Raw genomic sequence first — 25,161 nt, forward strand, 5'->3', positions numbered from 1 at the left:
ACAGTACATTTGATAATGTTATTGTTATTGTTTCATGATATCATGTAAGGGTATTCCCCTTCCACAACGCTTTTGCTTTCCATAGCTAAACTGTATTTCGCTCAAAATACTTGAGTGATTTCCTGAAGTAAATTTATTTGTGTCATGGATCTTCCTGCATTCTCTGGATCAAGGGGAGCTGTCGTGACTCATACACGGTGCAGAGTCTGAATAGGTAATGTTAAGACTGTAAGTTGAATTATGAATGAATAAATTGCTTTTTATAATTAATGTTGTCTTGGATTTCATCGGCCAATGAATGTTATGCTATGTCATTGCTTTGCTGCATTCTGGTCCAATGAATATGATTTTTTTCACTGTGAATTGGTAATAATATCCGAACAAATCATCAAGCCCTCGTTAAATATTGAGATGAACTGCATTTGCTGCATTGTTATAGACTGAACAAACCCTGTATCACTAACGGTACCAGAAATTAACCCAGTCTCCGGGAACATGAACTCCCGCCTTGGGCATCTGATTGGTTGAATATCCTGTCCATCATGGCATCCCTGATTTTCATTGGTCAGCGCTCTCCTCTGAGGAATCCCCCTTTAAACGTTGGCAGAACGGTCAAGATTTTGGAGCGGACTTATACAAAGCGAGCAAGTTGAGGGAAGCGCAGCACACGGACGTCTGTCAGGGCTGGAAATGCGCTTTAGTGGTCGTACGTGAGCATCTCTGGTCCAGAAGAAACATTCCATAATCATGGAACTGGAAGAGAAATCAAAATACGGTAAATATTTAAAGCCTGAAACGGAGACGCTCACTTCATTTGTCCAAAGTCCTTATCGGCAGTTAATGTAAAACCACGTTTTATTGCGTTTTTGGAGCGGCGAAAGTAGGTCTCACAATGGTCCCAGCAGCTTTGCTTAGTAAAGTACCTTTCCTCATTCTCGACTTTTAATTTTTCAAGTTAGCACTTTCTCTGGCGAAGTGTCGAACCCGTGTATTGTCACAAACTAACGCAATGTAAGCTAGCTTTTACTTCTGAGTCAACGTTTTCGGTTACGGCACGGGAGCCCTGTTCTGCGTGTGTGTTGTGAAAACACAGGATGCCTGAAGTATGCTGCTATATATTGTCAGGGTGCACAATGCCCCAGTTTGTGTTGTGCTTGTCCAGTTGCTGCCACATTCCTCAGACTGCTATGGCAGGCAGCTCAGCTAACCCAACGTGCATATAGAGCACAGCGTATTAGAAAATTCCTCAAACAAGTGAAGAGGGTCTCATTTTGTCCACCGAGTGCATTCAGTCTGCTTTGGGAAGGCTATCTTTAGTTTCATTTCAAACGCAGACTGCAACTACAGTATCAGTGCTTCTCTGTTTTGGCTGTTGTAGTTCGTAATCAGGTAATGTGGGTGTAATTATGCCCCCACTTATCCCAAAATACTTGTTAAAAATGTGTTTTTATTCTTGCACATAATAGTAATTGTAGTACAGCTTTCTGCTCAGTGAAATCAGTACAGGGGAAATGGTTATCTATGAAACGAAGAGTGATTTAAGCTAACAAAAAACATCAAACAAACAAAGTTATGCAGCGAGGTGTTTTTTTTCTTCCATAAAGTCTGTTTTTGGATCAAGAACATGTGCCTTTTGTACAAACTTCCAGTCTCTTCACATGCAGCTTGCAGTTTATACTGTTATCATCAACATGATCATAGGGAGGAATGAAAAGCGAGGCCAGATACTTCTGCTTGCAGTTCCTCCTGCTCTTCCCTGGACACTCCCTTTTCCACTTTGCTTGCCACATGATGGCTAATTGATTCAATTTACCTTCCACAGATTGCAATGAATATTGTGTATGTGTGTGTGCCTCTTTGTACAATGTCAGTTTGCTCAGTGTAGTTAGTTGTGAAAGTGAGTAAGAATGCCTACAGCCTCTCGAATTCTTTAATATCTTTCAGTGAATCTTCATACCAGCTAAAAGAAACAACTAAAAAAAGAAGAAGAAAAGAACAATAACCTTAATGTTCCATGTGGCAGAAAATGTCAGAACACACTATAGGATCTCCACCAGTTTTATGCGTTGGAGTAATTTCAGGCTGTAATATATGAAGAAACCTCAATGACAGGACCTGAAACAACCATGCAGCCTCGCCCTGGTGCAAGTTAGGCGTAATTACAAGTCATATTTAGTAGTGTAGTTTGAAACCTGATCTCCATGCCCCCCTGATCTCTCCGTCATGTCATGTTAGACTATGCTGAAACTACATTCAGATTTTTTTTGGAAACATTTCATCCATTCACTTTCTTTTCATTTCACTTCGTGTGCTGCATTGACAAAAAAACAAAAACAAAATAAAAATACATCTATTATTGCAGCCTTCTGTTTGCACTGAACGGTGCCTGATCATACCCTTGCAGACCAATCTGGGTTATGTGACTCTGCTAACAGGTTTGTGGTTTTGTCAGCTGCTTTGAACTGCGAGAGTGTGAGGCACCAAGAGTGAGTTACTGGGTAAAAACTGAGCTATGGTCTTGTATTTATTCTCCCTGGCAGTGTCTGTGTTTGTAGCTCACGTCTTAATCTCACTCACAGTTCCTGTTATTATCATCACAGGACATTGTTCCAATTTGTGCCTGAGTGTTCACGTCATATAAACAAAGTTTTAAACAGCTTCATAGAGACTTACTGTCGTCAGCTGGTGGTATTTATAATGATGATTTTCTAGATAGGTGTTACAAGCCTAAGTTGAAATGAAATGTGTGAGTTTCACTTTGCATCATATCTGTAGCAGAAATCTCTTCCTTGCATCTGACAGCAGAGAATAGCAGTTGATATGCTCATCAGATGTAGTTAAAGTTGTTGTGCAAGTGCTCATTTTTGATGAGCTTAAAGATTAGCTGCTGTCTGAAAATACTTCAATTTTCAAAAGAAACCCTCCTCTTGCAAAAGTGGAGTCCAAATCTTTGCAACCATTTCCCAAAGGATCCAACAGTTTGCTTGCATTTTTGCGTGTGGTCATTGTGTTGCTTTTTCTGTAATACCGGAAATAGATCTGAACTTGGACTTATATAATCCACACCCTCTTTCTGTACTGACAGACATGTGGGACACAGACAGGAAGGGCTGTGACCTTTAGCTTCAGGATTTTAAGCTAGTGCAACCAGCGGCAGCCCTTGGTAACGTTTTATGCAGCTTGAGAGCAAGACAAGCTATTGTTAACATTTCATCTATTTTTACTTTATGCCAGCTGGAGCCTTTCCTAGCCACCATAGAGGAAGATCTAGGGTACACCCTGGACAGTCTGTCGCTGGGCTAACACAGAGAGAGACAGACAACCATATGCACTCACACCTAAAGGGAGTTTAGATTTACCAATGAATCTAACCAGAGAGAGTACCCAAAGAGAACCTACGTGGGGAGAAAGTGGCAACCCCAAACAACAACAAAGATGGGCAGTGTTTCCAATATTGAGATCAGCATATGTCTGCTGTAGGTTTTTACCCATTAAAAGGGAGTTTTTCCTTCCCACTGTTACTAAGTGCATTCTCATAGGGGGTTGCCTGGTTTTCTCTACATTATTGCAGGGTCGTTACCTTACAATATAAAGCACCTTAAGGTGAAGTGTTGTTTTAATTTGGTGCTATAATAAATAAAATTGAAAGCACTGAATTGTTTCTAAAGAATAAAAGTGTAAAATCTTATTTTAGGAAATGTCCTAAATGAATAGCAAGTATATCAGTCAGCTGATAAACAAAAATATAGCTCCACTTGTGTGTTTTGTGCTGCAAAGGGTCAGAATGTCCTTAGAAAACACTCTGAGAAGCTTTCATGTAACTCCAGGATGTGTGGGAAGGTATCAAGAAAATAAAACAGGGAAGCTCAGGAATGTTGGGACACACTAAAGAGTAAATGCTGCACCTGAATAAAAAAATACTGCTGAGAAGAAACAATGGAGGACATGAGCTTTAGCTTCAGTCACAACAATAATGCAGATTGGACTGTAAACGTCTTTGTGAAGGTTCATTGAAAACCAACATGGCCTTTCATTAGTAAGTTACAGCGCTTCTACATGTGGGAAATGTTATACTTTTTTTATGCTTCTAGTAAATGCTAGTGTGTCTTGCAGCACACTGGAGAGTATTTATCAGATTAAAACTTCAAATAAAAAATGTGCTCGCTTCATTTCCCTCACTGCATCGCCCCACGTGTTGTAGCAGCTGTCTGCAGATGGAGGTCATTTCTAATGAGTTACACATGACTGTTCGACCAGTTCCACCACACTTGATTCTAATACCTCAAATAAGTTTCCAAGGAAAAGAGCTGGATCGGTGTTGCCGTGCCAGTTATTGCAACGCGTTTTTGCTGTTTAGAGAAGTACAGGAAACCAAAGGCTCGCAGTGGTAATTCTCTTGTGCAGTAACATTAGCCAAAAAAAAGAAAAAACTGGATGGAAACTTTCATTACAGCTCCCCTTTTTTCTGGTTTCTCTGAGTGTCCGTGGAAAGCATTCGTGGCATTTAGTCTGTCTGTGGACTCTTTGTTAAAATGATGAGTTCGTTTAACACGCTCTGATTGCTTTCGGCTGTCGGAACAAACAGAAGTGGAGACCAAAATCATACAGGCAGAGAACAAAAAAAATCACTAGCTTGTAAGATTTATTGGGTTTCCCCAGTGCAGTAGATCCGTGGGAAGGAAACATATACTATTTTAGTTTTTACTCAATACTGATGTGTTTAAGCTTGTGAGCTGTCACGTCGCTGCAGGTGACCATTTTACAGCCATAAATATCCCAAACACCTGAATTCAATTAGCGAGAGCATTTACGCAAACCACCCCCAGATGGAGAACTCCTCCTCTGTTTACTGCAAACACATGTTCCTGATCACATACACAAATGAACTTTAGTCTCCTCCTACTCTTTCACACACCCACACCTTCTTTTACTTCCAGCTTCTCTGTAGATGAGTTAAAGTTCCCCCTCTTGTTTCCGCGTAAACAAGAGGGGGAAAGCAGGTCGACAGAAATCATGTTTGGAAGTGCTGGGGAGGTACTGTAGGGGGAGCACAGGTCAGAAAGAGGCTGCTTTTTTTTTTCGGGATAAACAAAGAAGTGTTTAGGGATGGGAATGTGAAATAGGTTGGGTGGGGCATTGGTTGTGCGGCTATTCAGGAACAGGTTGAACTGGTTTCCGACCAAACTACTTGGTTCTCCCCTTACTCAGTCATTTGTGGCAGCAGATAGGAAAGGTGGATGAAGTGAACCAGATAAAGAAGCTGTGAAAAGAAGGAGAAACATTTTTTTTGCCCAGGAAGGAATTTCAACATGCCTGAGGGTGGAGAATATTATGGAAAGAACGGTACTGACTTGTTTATCTTTACTTTTGCCTCAACTAGGCACTCTTTCAAAAAAAAATGAATCTAAGACACGCTTAGCCAATCTAAAGATCACTGGGTAATCTTTAGATTGGCTGTTTACCTTTCTTGTATAGTGCTCACACCTAAAAGTGCAGCGGCAGCCTTGAGACTAGGGGTGTGTTTGTGAATGTTTGTGTGCCACTGCCGGCAGTGGATGTGTGTGCACACCGATACAGGTGTGTGGCAAGTCTCTTATCAGTGTTTTCTCCTGCACTATTGTTACAAGGTTGAATATAGATAACCACCAGAGGTGCAGATCTCTTTCTTGGACTCAATCTGTGTATTTATACTGAAGAACAGAACAAAGTTAAAAACTAAACTTGTTTGAAATATGTTAAAGTTAGATACCAGAACACATACGAAATACAACATCTACGCTCACTATAACAGGAAGTGGTGACTTCTTCAAAAGGCTGTAACTGCTTGTTGCAACATAACCCCACTGATCACATTCATAAGTCACATACTTCAGAGTCACCACAGCTGTTGTGTTTGTCTATACTTCAAGACTCCATATGCTACACATTATTAATAGTGTATGTCTGGGCACTGTTATGATGTTGGTCTGAAGCTGGTGGAGATGTCTTTTTGTGGCATAATTGTCACAGTAATGGCAACAGGAAACAGTCCCTCCCAACGCAAGCTAATAGCATTTAAGTTTTCGTTAAGCATGAGCCAAACTGCCCTCCTTCGGCAAACGTTGTTTTTATACCGCTGATTATTCACTGCACTGAAATGCTGACCTTTTTTTTTTTTTTTTTAACTCTTTAGTCAAAGCAAAGCTATGGACCCACTGATCAGGTCAGCAACAAACCAATGGGAGGTGAGAGTGTTGAAGTTGCCTCCTTCAGCACTGTTTCGCAGAAAGTTCTTTGTAATCTCATAGAAAGGTGATATGCCTGGCTGTGAAAGACCAACTGCCTTTTGTTTGTGAGTGTAAGACAAGAAAGAGAGCTGGCTGAAAGGATGTGTTAAAGCACAAAAGCTGAGCCGCTACACCAAAAACCATAGACGGTATAAACGATGGGTATGAAATGTGAAGCTAGTGTGCTGCTACATTAAAACTGTGGTTGCAAAAGACATTTCCAGTTCTATAGAAGTGTCTGGGAAAAGAGCCCAGACCACTGCAAACACTTTCCAATTGAGCTTTTGTAAATCTTTCTTATTTTAAGTGTAAGATAGGAGGATTTGCCAGGATATCCCCACTGAAGCACCAACCCTCACTGTCAGGTCTGTTCCTTGCTTGTTTACATCAGGCGTCAGGTTTGGGGTGCTTCTTGCGACAATTTAGCATTAAAAGTATAATTTGGATTAAAGAGTTTGTGGATTAACCATTAGAGAATTTGGACTGGAACTGGAAAGTGAAATTTGCTTAGATAGCAGACACACTACCGTCAGATAACCTGCAGCAAGCTCAAGTGTCTGCTTGAACCTGCAACTTTAGCTGAAAGAACAGAAAACATAGTCCTTATTATAAGAGACAGCATGTTGTAATCTAACCATATTTAGACAAAAGAAAAAAGTTTGCTCATTTTATGAACTGGGAAGTTGTTTGTCTACTGATGAGCATGATAGCTTTGTTTTGACATAGAGCTGTATTAAAACAACAATACTAGCTCCGCTGGTGGCTTTACACATGGGATATTTGCTCCTGCTGTATTATGAGTTTTATATGAGCTCCCGGTTAGTCAGCAGGGAGGAATTTGATGAGTTTCTGGGCGTGTCTGGCCTTCAGGGGAAGTCATCTGTGAGAAAAATGGGAGGAAGACTCTGGTGCACTGCTCCATGGCCTTGATCCAGCTCTGGTTTTAACATAAATTAATGAGCAGCTATTATAAAGATGTTTACTTAACCCTTTAAACCCCAGCGTATCGTATTTGATACATGTGTTTTGTGAGGGTTTTTTTTGTGTGACATCTATATCATCAGCGTGACTTTTTTTTTACCCTCAAAAATGATGTAAATTACATGACATTTTAATGACTAAATTTCAAAAATATGGCTTATGTATATGGCTTCAAGTGTGTTACAAATTAAAACTCATGTATGCAGATTAAAATTTGATATATTCTTATATTTTGTCTAAAGGTAAAAAAAAACACTCCATTATTCAAGTCAAAATTCAAGATTTTTGGCAGTTATTTCATGGTTCAGGTTTTAAAGGGTTAAACCTCTCAGCGAGCCATGCTTTCAGTTGCCACAATGCTAAGAGCTCATTGATTGATCAATGCATTTCTCTCCTTTCATGCAGGTGAGCCCAGGAAGCATGACCCGAGCTTCAGGGGCCCAATCCAGAACAGGTGAGACAGAGATGTGGCTGTTACACTGTGCAGATGACTACAGAGGACTCCATTAACCATGTGAACTCTCTCCACTGTAGGGGCTGCACAGACATTGTTTGCTGCATTCTGTTCATTATTGCCATACTTGGTTACATTGCAGTAGGAATACTCGGTAAGGAGACAACACAGAAGCACAAATATCCAAACTGAAAGCAAGTTTCATAACCTTTATATCTCTCTTTTTTTCTTCTTTTCTAACCCAGCCTGGTCCCAGGGTGACCCAAGAAAGGTGATCTACCCCACAGACAGCCGAGGACAGTTCTGTGGGCAGGCTGGCACTCCACTCGAGTGAGTTGCTTTCCGAAGTATAGATAAAATGGTCTCTGCTGCACGATTTTTCTTAATTTGAGTGTGATCTTTAGGGTATTTTGAAAGTTTGAAAAGGGTGGAGTGCCCACTACGGGCCGGGGACGAGTTCCTGCCCCAAATGGAGGAGTTTAAGTATCTCGGGGTCTTGTTCATGAGTGATGGGAGAAGGGAGCCGGAGATCGATAGACAGTTTATTGAAATTGAAACAGTTGAAACGGTTTATTGAAATGTGTTAACATACATGGATGTATATAAGACAAAAGACAGAGTTTGTACAACTCAAAACAAGCTTGTTGGTGTTCGGTGTGTTGTCCCTAAAGATACATATATTAATTTATTTTTGTCTGTTTCTTTCATGTTCATTCCTTGAGTTAGGTGCCTTTTTTATGCCTTGATGGTTCATAGCCTAGTGTTAAGTGGCCAGAGAGTCTGGCTCCTTGGAAGCAGAAATGAAGGGTGGCTCAAAAGTTTTGGGTGGTTCTTTCGATTCCTCAGGCTTTTTTGTGTACCACCATCTAAAAAGATATACAACTGGTTTGAAAGCTTAGCTAGCTAACTTAATTAGGCAACATTAATACAATCAATTATGGCTAACAAGTTAACTCAAAGGTTTTCCTGGCATGTTTACATTAAGTTAGTTCCCAAAAAGTAGATTCTGTTCATCTGGACGTAGCGTTTTCAGTGGGAGAAACGTTTCGTCCCTCATCCAGGTGACTTCTGCAGTCCCAGCTGAAAAGAATCAATTTTTGGGAATTTCCTTACCTGGTACTATTATTCATTTGTGTTATTAGTGTTATTATTATTATTATTTGTATACTTTTTTGGGGGGTTGTTTCAATAGCCACACCATGTATTTTTGGAATGTGTAAAAGTAAACTGGAAAGTACCTAGCACATGTTAGCCAATTGAAAGGCAGGACCGCTGAATAATCCCTGCAAACACTGTTGTGACAGCATTGTGTTGTCCCTGGACAAAAATAGTTAATTAGAAATTTGTGTACATTTCTGTGCACTTTCTTTGGTCTTGTTCCCAACAGGAAGAAGCCCTTTTTGTTCTACTTCAACATCATGAAGTGTGCCAGTCCCATGGTGCTGCTGGAGTTCCAGTGCCCAACCACACAGGTGCCAACTCCTCTGTTGATGAATCTTTATAATATTTATTTAAACAAAAAGAAAAACACAATATACACTATGTGCTTTGTCGTGAAGGCTTAAAATTATGAGTGTAGAGTTGGGGCAGAGTTGGCTTTTTGCTTTTGTTTACAGATGAGGAGAAAAGTTACTCTCCCAGCCCCCTATCAGCAAGTTTTCTTTAGAAAAAATACATTTGTGATTGGCCAAAATAACAGAATTATTTCAGAAAACAAAATGAACAGGGTCAGTGTTTCTAGGCCTGGAAAAACTGACCTTTTTATTGAGCCATAGTACAAACCACTGCTGTGCTTTGCAATCCTCAATGCTTAACAACATCAACTGAAAACTGAGGGTTATTTTCCAATTTACGCACAATTTAAAAACTCCAACATGGGTTTGAACTGTTCTTTTGGAACATTTTATTGTCAAAAACAAAAGAAATCAGTTTAAGCTTAAAGAATTATTGACGCTAACAAAACAGGAGATGGATATACAAAGATCACAGCGGTTCCAGGTATCACGGGCTAGAGTGAGAAGTGTCATAAAGAAATTCAAAGAGCCACACAGTAGAAAACAAGCCTGCCAGTAGTATGAAATGAAAGCTTTCAAAGAAAAGACTCTCACCAGTGCACCCCCGAACAACGATAACTAGAACCCTGTACAGGAATGGATGGGAGGAAAAGCCTCACTTCTGTAGAAGAGACGGCTAAGAACAAGCGGAAGAAGGATTATTATTACATTATTTCTTTGACTGCTTTTGTGATGGGAATGTGGCCTGACTGTCCTGCTGTCCATGTTCATCTTTAGATGTGTGTGGAGAAGTGCCCTGATAAGTTCATGACATTAATCAAAGCATACGCTGTCAATAGTGACTTTGCCTACTATAAAAACTTCTGCGAAGAAGGAGTGACCAACACAATGGTGAGTTGTACTTGAAGTCTTCTGTACTATCTCGGGTATCGATATATTCGAATGCTTTCTACAGACCTTCACTTATGTTTTGGATATACTGTGTTTTTAGGGTGTTGCAGAAATCCTTAAGCAACGTCTCTGTCCTGCAATGCTGCTTCCCAGCAAACCCTGTAAGTAGAATCTCTAAATATGTGTAAATGATTCTTTTTCAAAGGAATTTTAGGGGAGTGGAATATTCATGCAATGATAGTATCATTGCATGATTCATGACCTTTGACCTTTACAAAAAGGCAAGCAGAGAGACCGTCAGATTTATACACACAAACAAACAAACCCATCTTACCCCATTTTTAACAACTAGACAACATAAATTGGATCTGATTCAATCACATCATTTGTGCTGCTTATCTGCACTGTACTTGAACTTCTTTATCTTTCTGCACTCCTTCCTGGCTGAAGAATTATAAAATATTTTAGTACTGTAGTTTAACAAATATCTAGTACAAATTATTTACTATTAGCTGAAAATGACACATCTTTTTTTTAAAAATAATTAATTTACAAAAAGAAGCCCCACTATGAAAACATCTCACTACACATTGTTACATCCTGTGAGGCTGTGGGAGTACCTCTGCCTGGCGTTCTTTTCATTTCACCTGGATCAAACTGTTACTGGCCCCCCACCCTCATCGCCTAGCTTTTATGTGGGGACGTAACACACAGAAAACTGTATTATTCTTTACACATGTAGGGAAACGCATTTCATTTGTTTGTTTTTGTATTTTTGACAATGACACGTTTCTCTACTTTTCTTTCAGTCACCCGCAGGTGCTTCCCAGCTTTGGGCATGAAAGGAGGGGTGATAACTGTGGGAAACAGCTCCACATTTAATGATGGAAATGAAATTAGAAACGCCCAAGACCTTGTTGCTGGTGTACAGTGAGTATACATCAGTAGAATTTTGCGACACAGCTAGTTTTCAACTACATTACTCTCTCTTGGTCTGTGTCAACCGGCCACTACAAATAAAGTGTGATGAGAAATTCCTGAAGCAGATAAACACACGGGGCTCTCTCCACAGGAATGCCACTGTGGTAATGGAAGCTCGTCAGGTGGTGATGAAAATCTTTGAGGATTTCACACATTGCTGGTACTGGATCCTCTTGTAAGTAATAAACTCTCCTTTTTCATCCTTGTCAGCTCTGTTTGTATTGCAAAGAGATTTTCCTTAAATTGACCGTACCTCCTCTTTGCAGGGGATTGGTTATAGCCATGATCATCAGCCTCGTCTTCCTCATCCTCCTCCGCTTCCTGGCAGGGATCATGGTCTGGGTCATGATTGCCATGTTGGTAGCGGTGATAGGCTATGGTAAGGGACAAGGTGGAAAATATCATTGTGGTTCATAATGGCTTAGTAATCTGGTCCTACCCAGAAAGCAGGTCCAGACTAGCTGGTCAGTAAGTAAATCATGAGTGTCAGTATAACCGTGAGCATGAATTCAGCACAGCAGGAATATTAATGCAGGGTTGGTAACTTTTGACTGGGGATAAATTGTGAAAGTCCTTGTTGTCAGAAAACTGTAGTCAGTGTGGAAAAAATGCAAACTGAAGGAATTTGCATGAAAGGAAGATGCAAAGTTTGAGTGAAGTGACCCACAGCTGTGATGTTAGATTTTCTATTTGAATAAAAATGTGCCATTTGTTTAATTGAGTGTGAAGAAAAACACAGCGTCACTTCCTGTCATATCCTATCCTGATCCTTTCACACTAAAAGGAATGAGAGTATGAGACACCTTTGGGGGAAAGACATGTCTCATGCAAAAACAAACAGCTGGCAATGCTGAATTTTGCATGTGCTTACCAAGCGTATATTAAAAAAACACACATTCATTATTGTGGAAAAAGAATTTTCTCCATCATTACCAAGTCATTGATCATTTCACAGATTACTTCAAAGTATCTCTAAACAGTGCTGTTCACACTTGGCAAGCTTAGCGCAGAGTTCAGTTTCAGTGTCTCAAAAAGTAATTAACTTTTATTTTAACTGCTTTAAGCTTTTCTTTTTAACTCCTACCATCCACGTAACCCTCAATCTCTGCTACCTTGCTACTCTCCAGTGTACTACTGAAGAATCACTGACAGACTGATTTTACAGTCAAAGAAAAAGCAATGCAAGTTAGTATTTTTATGGCTTTAACAGACGACCATAAGACCGTCAACTGAAAACAAATCTGTTCTAAAGGAGTGGAATTGAAAAATGAATGTGGAGTGTTAGCAAAACAACTAGTTAAACTTTGCAGACTTGTTGAACCAAGTAATTTCTCAGATAGATTAATCTGAAAGTGCTGATGTTGTCTCCTCTCCATCAGCTCATCCACAACGGCATGTGGGGAAAAAAACCACAAAAACCAAAAAAACAAATTAATACTCATTTGAAAGAGAGGTGTGCTGCTGTTTCCAATGGGATACAAGGAAAGTGTGCTACCAGGGATAAAAGAAAATTGTGGCCACAAGATGGAAAGATTGATGAAAATAGGCTAGGCTAATGTGAAGATAAACATCACTGTAAAATGATCTGCGGCAAATATAGTAAGAATGTTCTTAAGAATGATCTAGTATCCTACTTGACCTTTGATTTTACTTAATTGGCTTTTTTATTGACTGAAAAGAATAGTTTTTTCAGGGTCAGCAGGGGGCAGAGAGAGAAGTCTGCTGAGGTAGATGTCAAAGTTATCATTGTAACCGATTCACAGTTGATCTGACTCTTGAAATGAAAGAGATCTCCTCGTCTGTTTGGAAGCAAACCCAAAAGGAAATAAGGCCTCTTTTTCCACCTGATTTCCCAAAAAATTTATTTGCTTTTCTGTGTGCTTCCTGTTGCTGATTAGGTATCTTCCATTGCTACATGGAGTATGCAGCCCTGAAAGGAGAGGCCGGCGCTAATGTGACTATCAAGGATCTGGGCTTCCAGACAGATTTCACAGTCTACCTGCAAATTAGACAGACCTGGCTGGCCTTCAGTCAGTATACATCCTCAAAATCTCCATGGATTATCATCCACACTCAACATATGTTGATTAAAACTTGAGACACTCACATGATTTTTCTCTTATCTCCTTATATAGTTATTATTCTAGCCATTGTGGAGGTCATCATCATTTTGCTGCTCATCTTCCTTTGGAAGAGGATCCTCATTGCCATTGCTCTTATTAAAGAAGCCAGCAGGTCAGCCTTCATTTTAGAGCTGTAGCAAGTAGGAGAGAAACAGATCAATAAAACTTAGACGTTATATTGTTTATTTTAGAGTGACTCACAGTAATGGATTTAAGCGCTGCATTAAGGGTGCAGATAAAGAACCTGATACATAACTGTGAAGGTTGATGTTTGCATTTGCTTTTACGACTGATGCTGTGATCCTGTTTTCAGAGCAATTGGACATATGTTGTGTTCCCTTTTCTACCCACTGTTTACATTCCTCCTCCTGGCTGTGGTCATTGCCTACTGGGGAGTAACTGCTGTGTATCCTTTCAAGCTATTGTTCGTGGTAGTGTTGTTATTTAGGGTTGATGAGGAAATGAAAAATACAACTCTGAACTGTTTTTTTTTTTTTTTTTTTTTTTTTTTTATGTTCTTGAAGAATTTAAACTTTTAAACTGACTTAAAAAATTAATGTGTCTATGAATGAACTGAATGAACAGTTGAGGTAAAGATACCTTAGACAGAGTCTGTGCAGGGATGATGAACAGGGCTGGTAAATTCACATTAAAAGCTAAGGTTGAAGTTTGATCACGCATACTCTGCAGCTGCGTGATTAAAGTTCACTGCATTCATGAACAAATAAACCAATCAAAACAGAGGAACATGCATATTATTCTTTATTATTAGTAGTATTATTATACACTCATAATTGTCAGTTTTGTTATCAGTTAATGATGGTAAGCCTTAACAGAACTGATCAGTTTCTTGTCCACGTCCAATCAGCCTATCTACAAAATCTTCAATGAGACAAATTGTGACTACTCAAGACAAACGTGTGACCCGGCTGTAAGTTTTTCTCCTCTTTATTTGTGTGTTAAATTTTCATCTCACTTCACTTCCATGCATGCCGCTTGGACTTAACGTTTTGGATTTGAGAAATACATTTGCGGCGTCACTAAATTAACCGTGTCTTTGTTCAGAACTACTCGACGAGTCCCATGAAAGCCCAGTGTGCTGACTCGAAGTGCCTTTTTGCTTTCTACGGTGGAGAGACCCCTTACCACAAATACCTAATTGCCCTGCAGTTCTACAACGTCTTCCTCTTCTTTTGGTGTGCCAATTTTGTCTTGGGACTGGGACAGATGACCCTAGCCGGGGCGTTTGCTTCTTACTACTGGGCTGCCAAAAAGCCAGATGACATTCCTGCTTTCCCAGTGTTTTCTTCTCTTGGGAGATCTCTCAGGTTTGTATCTGTGTTGGGTGAAGACTTTTAGTAAAACTGTCTTCTGACATTTGCTTTGCCGGGTCCTGAAACATACTTCCTGTTTTCATTCTTTAATTGTTTTAGGTATCACACAGGGACTCTGGCATTTGGCTCCCTTATCCTCTCCATCATCCAGATCATCAGGGTTTTGCTGGAGTATCTGGACCACAAGCTAAAAGGTTTGCTACATTTTAAGGAGTCATAAATGACTCCATAAAAGTGACCTATTTAAGTCTAACATCTGTTAAAGGTTGATTGTTCTCATTCACAGGAGCCCAAAATAAGTTTGCAAAGTTCCTGTTGTGCTGTCTGAAGTGCTGTTTCTGGTGTCTGGAGAAATTTGTCAAGTTCCTGAACAGAAATGCGTATATTATGGTACGTGTTTCAGTTATTATTTATTCAAGTCTCTGAGCTGGCGTGATTAAAAGCTTGGTACTTATAATGTTAAATGTTATCTTGATGTAATGACTGCATTTGGCCTCTAGTCGGCGATCTATGGGAAAAACTTTTGCACCTCTGCCAGAGACGCCTTCTTCCTCCTCATGAGGAATGTGATCAGGTGAGTGTAAAATCATCACCTCATCAGAAAGCATTTTGTTAAATGTTTAATCGTATAAAGCTGACTGGAGTAAATGCCTGTTTTTAAATCCCTGCAGGGTGGCTGTGCTGGATAAAGTGACAGATTTCATTTTATTTTTGGGCAAACTGCTCATTGTTGGGCTTCTGGGTGAGTCTGCTTTTTGTTTATGTAATTTTTTTTTCTTCATGTTGACCATATCAGACTAAACCAGCATTTCCTGGAAAGATTGTGTCGACCCATCGCTGGATGACCGATTCAACTCACAGTTGCATAGCAGATGAAATCCTGCAAACTTACTGCAGGACCTGCTGGCTCCTTTAATAAGAGCAAACTTGCAAACTGTGGTGTTTTAGGATTTGTTTATATTTTGGAAGTAGGATTTAATTGGAGCTTTAAATAGGACTGGATCGCTTCCACTGATTTTATAATGTACAACGTTATTTATAGCTAATAGAAATTGTAATCATCAGCTCAGACTGTGTAGTGTACATGGGAATTGTATTTATATATTCTTTGGGGTTTCTCTCCACAGGGGTCTTTTCCTTCTTCTTCTTCTCTGGGAGAGTGAAAGCCTTTCAGAATACAGCTCCAACCCTGAACTACTACTGGGTACCCATCCTGGTAAGCAGGACTGAATTTCTATTTTTTTCTTTTCTTGTCTTTAATTGTTTTGTTGAAGGATAATGTTTGTGTGGTTGTTGTCATCTCTATCAGACTATGGTGGTTTGCTCATACCTCATCGCCCATGCATTCTTCAGCGTGTACTCCATGTGCGTGGACACTCTGTTCCTGTGTTTCTGTAAGTGACACATTCTCAGTCAGTTGTGACATCTGTATGTAATTCAAATTATCCACGCAAACGTCCAAACAGGTTCTTACGTGAAAGGGGAAAAAAAAAAAACTGTGGAGGAAGGGCGTAATGTTAGGAATGAGCGAAATGAAAACTTTTCTCACTTTGCTTCTGGTGTTGGGCTGTCACTAATTTTAAATTGCATGAAATACGGTGTGCTACATTTCAAAATAACAGCCTGCTCCTGTTAGCCTGAAAAATGTTGCTGCTTGGTGATGAAGTGATACTTTGGGTGCTTTTGCTTGCTTGCCATTTGACTTTCTTTCTCTTTTTGTGTCTCCTTTCCTATTTCTCACTTCCTAATTCGCCCCCTCTTATTTCCCTTCCCACTTGCCCTCTAACACCCTGGTGTATGCATACATTTTTTTCACATTCACCCATTAACACAAAATAATCAAAAACACGATAAGGTGAAGACCTGGAGCGCAATGACGGCTCAGCTGCGAGGCCTTATTACATGTCGCCAAGTCTTCGTGAGATTCTGTGGAAGAACAAGGAGGAGGATCCATCTGAGCCCTCCGCTCAGCAGCAGCAGCAGCAGCAGCAACACGATGAAGGCACCCAGCTGAAACAGGAGGCTCAGGAGGAGGACACGGCTTAGAGAGGAGTTTGTGGGGGGAAAAACTCAGATTTTCCACTTAATTACAGGCAGAGAAAAATCCAGAAAGTCTTTTTATTTTGAACCCTTTCAAAGTATGAGCTGGGACTCTGTCATCTGCTCCCTTAACTTCTCTCAGATACTAGTACAGCTACAAAACACCACGCCTTAAAATGGCAGGGATTCAGCATTTTGCTTTAGTCCACTTTGTGCAGATGCAACCCTGCAAGTTTCAAAATGAATGAAGGAAGTTTTTCAGTTCAGAGTGATTTCAGCATCCTCCTGAGGTAATAGGACGTTGAACGTTCCCTAAATGGATTATCTAGGCTTGGTTTCGTTTGCCTCTGGTGGTCTTTAAAAACTGTTACATCCGACACTAAGTAGCGTTTTATACAGCAGCGGATACCACATTGTCTTCAGTAGAATTTCACAAACTCACAGCAAATACTGTCGAATACTATTTGTTATATTTAGAAAACACATTTAAGAGTGAAGCACGTGGCTTCATTTTTTCAGTGGTTCTTTTACTCGCAAGGCATCACCACAGCGATCCAATCTGCATATTTGATCTTGTGGATTTTGACACTGGATGCCCTTCCTGATGTAACCCTGCTAGGAATTTGTCTCCTCCCCAACTGGTGATCTTTTGCTTGTTAGGCAAATATTTTAACCAAAAGTAAAGTAGACTGCCTAAAAGTAAGCCTAAAGCATGGCTTGTTGCTAGGAAATAATGGTAATAATAAATCGAACAAACAAACACAAAAACAAACAAAATCACACTACTGTAGTACAGTATAGGACAAGAAAACTCTGGTTACAGCTGGTAACCAAACCCTGTAGAAGCTATAATCAGAGTTTTTTTAAACAAACTACTTTCTTATGTAATAGGGTAGTTTAATAGAGTTGCATTTGTGTCTTAAACCTGCTTTTATCCTAGCGGCAAGTAGGGGGCGGCGACTCAAGTTATATGGAAGTCTGTGGGAAAACAAGCCTACTACTTACTATATTTATGACCGCAGTAAATGCAATCCTCAAACTGATGATGTCATCAGTGGCTAGTGTGATATCATGATGAGTACAGAAAAATGATTAAACGACTAATTATGGTCCAAGTTACTCTAACAGACTTGAAGAGATCCACCCTCACACTTCATATCTTGTTTAAAAAAAACAAAAAACAAACAAACATTATACGATGGGAAGGGCCAAAAGTTGGGGTTCCAAAAACCAAAAGGTGATGTCATAGTGGCCATGCTCATGTTTTATATACAGTTTGTGATTGTTTCTAAAATAATTCAAATAAATCAGCACAACAGACATTATTCGTCACTATGGAGGTGGGGCTTAGCGAAGGGTCAACTTAAGCGAACAGAAGGGCTTTACAGCAGGCAGGAGTTTGGTATGTGTTTAATTGTTGTATGAATTTTGTGATACGAGTGATGTCACCTCACACTCAGAGATTTATTGACACTCGCTTCATCCTGTTTAGCGTGCTGAAAGCTGGCAGATGTTTTATGGCTATTGAAAATGTGAAACTTCAGTGAACATCTGGGTAAATGGCTCCCTATGAGGTGACTTCATATTTCTAACTCGGCGTTGCCTCCATAAAACATGCTCTCACTGCCACTAGCTAATAGAAACTTGAAGCCAATCATGTGCCTAATTGACAGCATTATTAATGTTTTGCACATTAGTGTTTACAGTTGATGCAAACAGAATCTTTTTTTAATACACTCAGTGAAGCACTTTAATCTATGTTCACTCTAAGCCATAACACATTTGTCTCTGTTTAATGAATGCTGGTGAGTCTTTTAGTCGTGCAATTTTTGTTTTGGTTTTTTTTAAACTGTAAATTAGCGTAGCTTTGCCTTTTAAAATATTTTTTTTAATGACTGTGTGTTTTGCAGTGCAGTTGGTTTAATAAACACAATTTAACCAGTGATATCTGTTTAATAAAAAAAAACGGATGTTTTTTTTTGGGTTTGTTTGTTTGTTTGTTTGTTTGTTTGTTTTTGCAGAACTGAAAGGTTTTCATTCAGATTTCCTACCTGTCAATATACATTGCAAAATCTGATGCTCATTTAAACTTATGCCAAGTCCTCGAAAGCATCGAAAAGCATTAATGTCCTTTTCTTTGACCTCTTTCCAGTGGAGGATTTGGAGAGGAATGACGGCAGCCCGGAGAGGCCCTACATGATGTCCGAGAACCTCCTCAAAATCCTGAAAAAGAAGAACAAGACTGACCCAGCTCAGTAGACCACTCCGTGTAGCGGGGTGAGATCGTGGACTAAAGACAACTGGGGTTTTGTTGAGTTTGAAGTTGGATAACAAGTTCATGTCATCGATTATAAGCTGTGTCTGCTGAATTTGGTTATTACTAAATGCTTCATAAGCTCTTCTGAACCTCAGTTTGGACACAGACCTAAAAATGTCCACATTCCCACATCTTGTTTCTTGCTGAAAGCATCATGAAGTCTGGCAGGTTTTGTGGATGTTAAAAACGTAGAGACTGCACGTTTATCAACTGAAAAAGAAAAATGAACAAACATGTTAGTGGTATGTAGAATTCTTGTTTTTTTTTTTTGTTTTTTTTTTTTTTTTGTCATGTTTTACTGTTAATATTTGAGTAGTACGGGAAGGTACATATAAAGGGTCATCTGCTACAGTTTTGTAATATGATCGGTTTTTATTCTTGTATTATTTTTTTTTAAATATCTATAAATATGTATAACTTGTGTCATATTTGAATTAACAGTTAACCATGTAGGCACCAAAGCCATTACCCCAGCAGTCAGGTATACATAGTGCTTTTATACCACTTTGCCTAAAGCATCTGGTGCTGCGGCGTTCCTGTCATCAGCAGCCATATGGAAATATAACCAAAAGCAAAAAAACCTTGTATCTTGATAGATGTGCTGGTTCGGATGAGGGGATTTTTTTTTGTCATTTTTGTGAAGCTGAACTGTTTTCAAATAAAGCATAGTTTTCTATAAAAATCCATGTGACTCTTTATGTATTCATATACCGAAGGCTTTAAGGTGCTCCCAGTATTTCAGCATTGGTGTCATTCTGATAGACCTGATGTGACTCGTGTCTTTCGGGTACTGGGGATAAGCTCAGGTTAGTTTCCTTTCTAAGCTTAAATGGTCACACTTTCTGTTCCCTGCTGCAACTGAGAGTGTGACCACCCCCCCCCCCCCCCCCCCCCCCCTCAAAAAAATTCTATATATTGATTTTGAATAAATCCTTACAAAACTAACATATAAATGTCACATCTTTCCTTTTAGCTTTAAACTTGGAAAACATAGTTACAGTTTGTAGAAATCCATAAAATCCTAACTGCTGTTCTACGTTTGACCATGAGAGGGTGTGCATATCCTCACTACAGGTCATTCAGCGTGGCACAGTAAAATCACCTGTAGTGTGTAAATGCTGGTTTTACGTAAGTGTCTAATGACTAATGCGGGAAAGTCTGTCAGGGTTTGATAAAAATCAACTTTCTAGGAGTCATATCAACAACTCTGCAGTAATGGAATATGGCTGAATACTTTTAAAATACTCCGTTACGGTTCAGAGACAGGACCTTCAGTCAGAGAGCTGCCAGTAGACACACTTATGGAAATGTTTTAATGCAGAGTGTTTTCGAACAGGTAACAGGATGCCCTTGATTTTGAATGAATACACTGCTAAAAAAAATTAAAGGAACACTTTGAAAACACATCTGATCGTTATGGGGAAAAATCATGTTGCGTATCTATATTAATAATTTTGGGGGGAAATTTGTAGGAAGGAATAGGATGCCACAATGTTTGATGAAAATGACAGTTATCAAATTATAGAGGGCTGAATTCAAAGATAAAGGAGGGAACAAAATGACATGGCAGGCTCGTCCTTTTTGCTGAAATTTCACTGAAACTCAAGAATGGTTCTCAGCAGTGTGTATGGTTCCCACGTGCTTGGGCTCCTCCCAGATCTGGCCCAGGGCAACACTGAGCTTCCAAACAGTTTGACGTGCAACCGAAACATGATGTCGCAGAGTTCTTCTGTTGGATTTAGGTCAGGTGATTGTGGGGTCCAGTCAATGGAGTCAGTTTCTTTATCCTCCCAGGAACTGCCTGCATACTTTTGTCACATGAGACTTGGCATTGTCACACACCACGAGGAATCCAGGACCCACTGGACCAGTTGAGGGTCTGACACTGGGTCCAGATATTTCATCCCAATATTTAATAGCAGTCAGGGTGTCGTTACCTACCCTGCAGAGGTTTGTGTGTCCCTCCATGGATATGATTCACTGTCAGTGACCTATCACCAAACCGGCCATGCTGAACAATTTTACAAGCCACATAATGTTCTCCGAGGCTTCTCCAAACCCTTTCATGGCTGTCACGTGTGCTCAGGGTGAACTTGGTCTCATCTATGAAAAACAAAGGGTGCTATTGGTGGACCTCAATAATTCTTGTAATCTATGGCAAATGCCAGTTGGACTCCATAATGCCGGGCAGTGAGCACAGGGCACACTACAGGACATCAAGCCCTCAGGCCACCCTCATTAAGTCTATTTCTGATTGTTCGGTCAGAGACATTCACACTAGTGTCCTACTGGAGGTAATTTTGACTTGATGCTGTACTTGAACCTGTATTTTTTTAAGCATTGTACTTTGTTTTAAAGAATTCAAAGACTTCTCAAGCTGTGTTTATGGTGCTTGCACTTTGTCACGTTGACTCTGAGCCACCGCCTCAGTGTCGCTTCCCTCCATTTTCAGTACAGCTCCTCTGTGACACTAAGTAAATGTTTGAATAATGCCAATACTGAGTGAACTCCAAGTGTCACACCTTTCCTTCAAACCTGTCATCCACTGCAGCGCTACATGCTAGAGTTTCCACATGGACGATGAGTCATTCAAGGAAAGACATATCATACATGGTCGGAGAGACCACATGCAAAGAGGATTGAGATGCAAAATTCAGTGATATGAAGCCATGACACTATAAACACCTGTGACACATGCTACGACGCAGAACCGGAATACCATCTGCTACCTTCAAATCCATGCATCATTCTGTTTCTGAGTCAGCATGCACAGAGGGCAGGTTTGTGGTATTTCTTGGCCAAGACCTCGCTTATGTTACATTACCCATGACCGACTGATTTGATCTGCTCGTGGTTTGCGTAGATGCAGCGCGCTGATTCAGTAACCCACCTGACTTGCGGCATAATACATCATGCTCTATGAATACTTCCAGGGAACCTGGGTGAACAATGTTTAAGACCTCTGATCCCACAAGATGCTGTTTTCATAGCGGTTTCACGTCAGAGGTCCTGAAGTGGTCAACAAAGCTCGTTTTTTTCCTTCCAGAGAACACCTGAACAGCCCGAGAGTCATTTACAAGAGTGGTGGAGTCCTTAAGACTGACTGGTATGCACTCACCGTCTCTGTGTGAGCCTTCTAACCCTGAACAATGTAACACAGCTTTTTGGTAATCCCTCAGTCATTTCTAGTTCAAGCGCTTTTCCCCCCCTATTAAAAAAAGGCTGAGTAAAGATAATGAGGGCCGACTTCCTTGTTTTGTGTGTGGGATGCAAGCTAATATATTGCAGGGTATGTAATTTACCATTGTAAAGTTATAAATGCATAGAAACTATGAAGAACCACTTTACTGAATCAGTTAGCTCTTATAGAGTAACACCTTTGTAAAGGTAAGCTCAGTATTTCACTGTTATAGCTGTTCTAAATGCACAAGTTCACCATTTGTGGCTATAAAAGATTGAGACTAAATCCAAAATGGTGAACATGCTGTCGATAAACAACACATGTCCATTCCAGCTCCTGTCATGAGGTGATGCTTAGGGTGACATTCAAAAGGTATTCGTCTCAGGTGCTATGCAGATAAGAAACAGTCTGTCTGCATTCCGTACTGCTGCTGCACCTTTTGTGCGCAAGTCAACCTCTGAAGTCTTTGAATTCCTAAATCCAGAGTCTTCTATTAACTACCTGTAAATGTGTTTCTTTATGATGGGTTGAGGGACCCACTGGCCAGCTTTTCTTTATCCATTACTGCTTCGCAATATCATAAATCAATCAGGTATCTGGAGTCGAGAAGCAAATGCTGCTCTTTTGGCCCAATCATTAATCAAGACCGTACCGTACCCCGTATTCCAGATCAAAGCTTTTCCAGGAGAAACCCAGCTGCCAATCTCAGCAACATTGGTTGTTCTCTTTCTCAAGCATCACCACAATTCACTAGTTCCTAGTAAGACATCCAAATTGTTACTAAATGCAGTTGTTAGGAACCCTAACCCAATGACACTGAATGAGTGTAAATACAAAGCTTCCATTTCAGAAGCTAATAGAGGAAATCTCAAGTTTAAATTGTGATACAGTCTGCCAGACATACTTCAGCATGCAAGAAGATATGCATAGGTCTGAAGAAGTCTACAGGGGGCTGTTTTGTGAAGCGATGAGCTTGAACTGGATATATTTGGACCTGTGCATCACCACTTAGTGAGGACAAGTCATGTATGACATCACCCCAACAGTCTGCATGGAAGTGGGTAGACCCAGTTGAGAAAGGATTTTATTTTCCAAGAATGGGTTAGCTTGACTGCGTCACATCATTTTTATTTATTCTAACAGCAGAAAGAGATTATTGCAACACAGAAAAAATGTATTCATACTAAATTGTTATATCTCAAATGAATTGCAGCACTGTAGTGGCCTCTAATAATGTAAGCTAACAAATGTTTAGCACTTATACTTTTAGATCTGTCTAAAAAGTTTAAAAAAGCAATTATTCTATTTTCTTCTTTTTTGACTAAATTTTTTTATGTTATTTATTTATTCATTACATTTTTATCTTGCATTAATGTGAAATGCGGCTATTTACCATTGAGAAATGGTCACTAGTTGTCTTTTGTGAAGTTTTTTTTTTTTATTAATGTGTGCTCTTTTTTCATATTTTAATTTATCATCAGATATTTTTTGTGTCCCAAATTACAATTTAGTCCTTCACTTCAATGGTAAGAAACACCAGTGGACATTTTAGGTTATTGTCTAATATTTTTAAGAGGTATTCTGGCTGAAAGCTGCTTCATTTTTCAATGGGCAAAAAACCCAACCAACCAAACAAGCATCAAACTTCAATTTCAAAGCCAACATTATCTGTACAAACTTTGGAGCATAACATTTTTTCAGCAGCTCGGAGTTGGCTTACAATGATTTGAGATGCAATGACCATTTTTCTCAAACACACTGATTATTTGATGAGACAAGATCAGTTTCTAACTTAAATAGAATAATATGAGATGAAAGAGATGACAAAGAGAAACCGATGCTTCTTTCCTGTCCACATGTAATCGTTTTTGTAGGCTAATACTGTTTTAAACAGTCCAGACAAAAACGTGTAAATAAAAAATAGTGTATTTTCATTTTTAAATGTTGTTTTAAATCATTTTACATTAAATGTGTCCATTTAGTAAGGTGCCAAGGATAGACAAACAGCGGGGCTCCAATTCTGTGACATTCTGCTCCTTTTATACATCATACAGGGTCCAGTCTTGTATTCTAGATAGCAAAGCCTATATTAGCATGAATATAATCCAGGGAAACAATTAACATAAATTTAAATTCACATCCCAAAAAGTAACTTTCTTATGTCAAAATCACTTTTCTGTGAATGAATTCTGCACATTATGGGGCGATCGTGGCTCAAGAGTTGGGAGTTCGCCTTGTAATCGGAAGGTTGCCGGTTCGAGCCCCGGCTTGGACAGTCTCGGTCGTTGTGTTCTTGGGCAAGACACTTCACCCGTTGCCTACTGGTGGTGGTCAGAGGGCCCGGTGGCGCCAGTGTCCGGCAGCCTCGCCTCTGTCAGTGCGCCCCAGGGTGGCTGTGGCTACATTGTAGCTTGCCATCACCAGTGTGTGAATGTGTGTGTGAATGGGTGGATGACAGGTTGTGTAAAGCGCTTTGGGGTCCTTAGGGACTAGAAAAGCGCTATGCCATTTACAGGCCATTTACATTAGCATGCAGAGTTTCTCAAAACAAAGTTTCTGCTTTAAGGAACTGAGCATGTTACAACTGGCCCGTGTTAGTAGTGCCTCTGGCCTCCCAACAGAACATGACGGCAGCATCATCAACAGTGACTAGAATTTGGTGGATGACGTCTAAGGGTGTCGTAAGTGTTAAAGCAGTGACGTAGCTTTAGGGAATCTGGCTGGAAAATGGAAACGTGATCTGCTCCGAGACAAAGTAGAATCAGGAAGTCTCTCCTATCAATTGTTTCACTGCTTTTGTTACCACAAAATACTTCAATACGACTTGTATGAGATAGCACCCATGAATAGTTGTGACCCAAAACATCTGGCAACGCTTGATCACGCATTTGTGGCTGAGTGTTTCAGGGAGTCCCTGAAGGAGACTAAACAAAGACAACGTGATGCTTTTGTTGAACAATAAAAGAAGGACGTGACTGAGCAAAATGCCAAGTACAGAAAAGAAGCACCAGCTTTTCACAGAACAGTTGGCTCTACGAAACGCTGGAGCCAGTGGACTGACGGAACACGAGCACACATA

At 39.9% G+C, this 25,161-nt stretch overlaps 1 protein-coding gene across 6 annotated transcripts; it reads left to right on the forward strand.

Moving 5' to 3' along the window:
* Nucleotides 1-609: 609 nt before the first annotated feature.
* Nucleotides 610-19,580, forward strand: LOC308411074 (choline transporter-like protein 2). Of its 6 annotated transcripts, none has more exons than XM_080904804.1 (23): nucleotides 5,042-5,343; nucleotides 6,173-6,224; nucleotides 7,653-7,701; nucleotides 7,782-7,855; nucleotides 7,947-8,031; nucleotides 9,089-9,173; nucleotides 9,993-10,106; nucleotides 10,207-10,267; nucleotides 10,916-11,036; nucleotides 11,179-11,262; nucleotides 11,354-11,466; nucleotides 12,986-13,117; nucleotides 13,223-13,322; nucleotides 13,524-13,616; nucleotides 14,057-14,141; nucleotides 14,276-14,538; nucleotides 14,644-14,738; nucleotides 14,831-14,934; nucleotides 15,045-15,118; nucleotides 15,216-15,286; nucleotides 15,672-15,760; nucleotides 15,854-15,938; nucleotides 16,400-18,730. In XM_080904804.1, the coding sequence occupies exons 1-23, from the start codon at nucleotides 5,332-5,334 to the stop codon at nucleotides 16,588-16,590; spliced, it is 2,232 nt and encodes a 743-aa protein (XP_080760930.1). In that variant the 5' UTR covers nucleotides 5,042-5,331; the 3' UTR covers nucleotides 16,591-18,730. The 6 variants fall into 6 exon arrangements, with proteins under 6 accessions (XP_080760932.1, XP_080760930.1, XP_080760931.1 ...); XM_080904809.1 differs by having other exon boundaries at nucleotides 5,098-5,343; nucleotides 6,173-6,202; XM_080904807.1 differs by lacking the exon at nucleotides 16,400-18,730 and adding an exon at nucleotides 18,737-19,580 and having other exon boundaries at nucleotides 5,108-5,343.
* The last annotated feature ends 5,581 nt before the right edge of the window (nucleotides 19,581-25,161 follow it).

Source organism: Rhamphochromis sp. 'chilingali', assembly GCF_963969265.1.
Source record: "Rhamphochromis sp. 'chilingali' genome assembly, chromosome: 15".
NCBI lineage: Eukaryota > Metazoa > Chordata > Actinopteri > Cichliformes > Cichlidae > Rhamphochromis > Rhamphochromis sp. 'chilingali'.

Coding starts and splice junctions, on each gene's coding strand:
- LOC308411074 (XM_080904804.1), top strand. Junction 14,142..14,275: donor GACAAACGTGTGACCCGGCT/GTAAGTTTTTCT, acceptor GTCTTTGTTCAG/AACTACTCGACGAGTCCCAT. Junction 15,939..16,399: donor CACTCTGTTCCTGTGTTTCT/GTAAGTGACACA, acceptor AAACACGATAAG/GTGAAGACCTGGAGCGCAAT.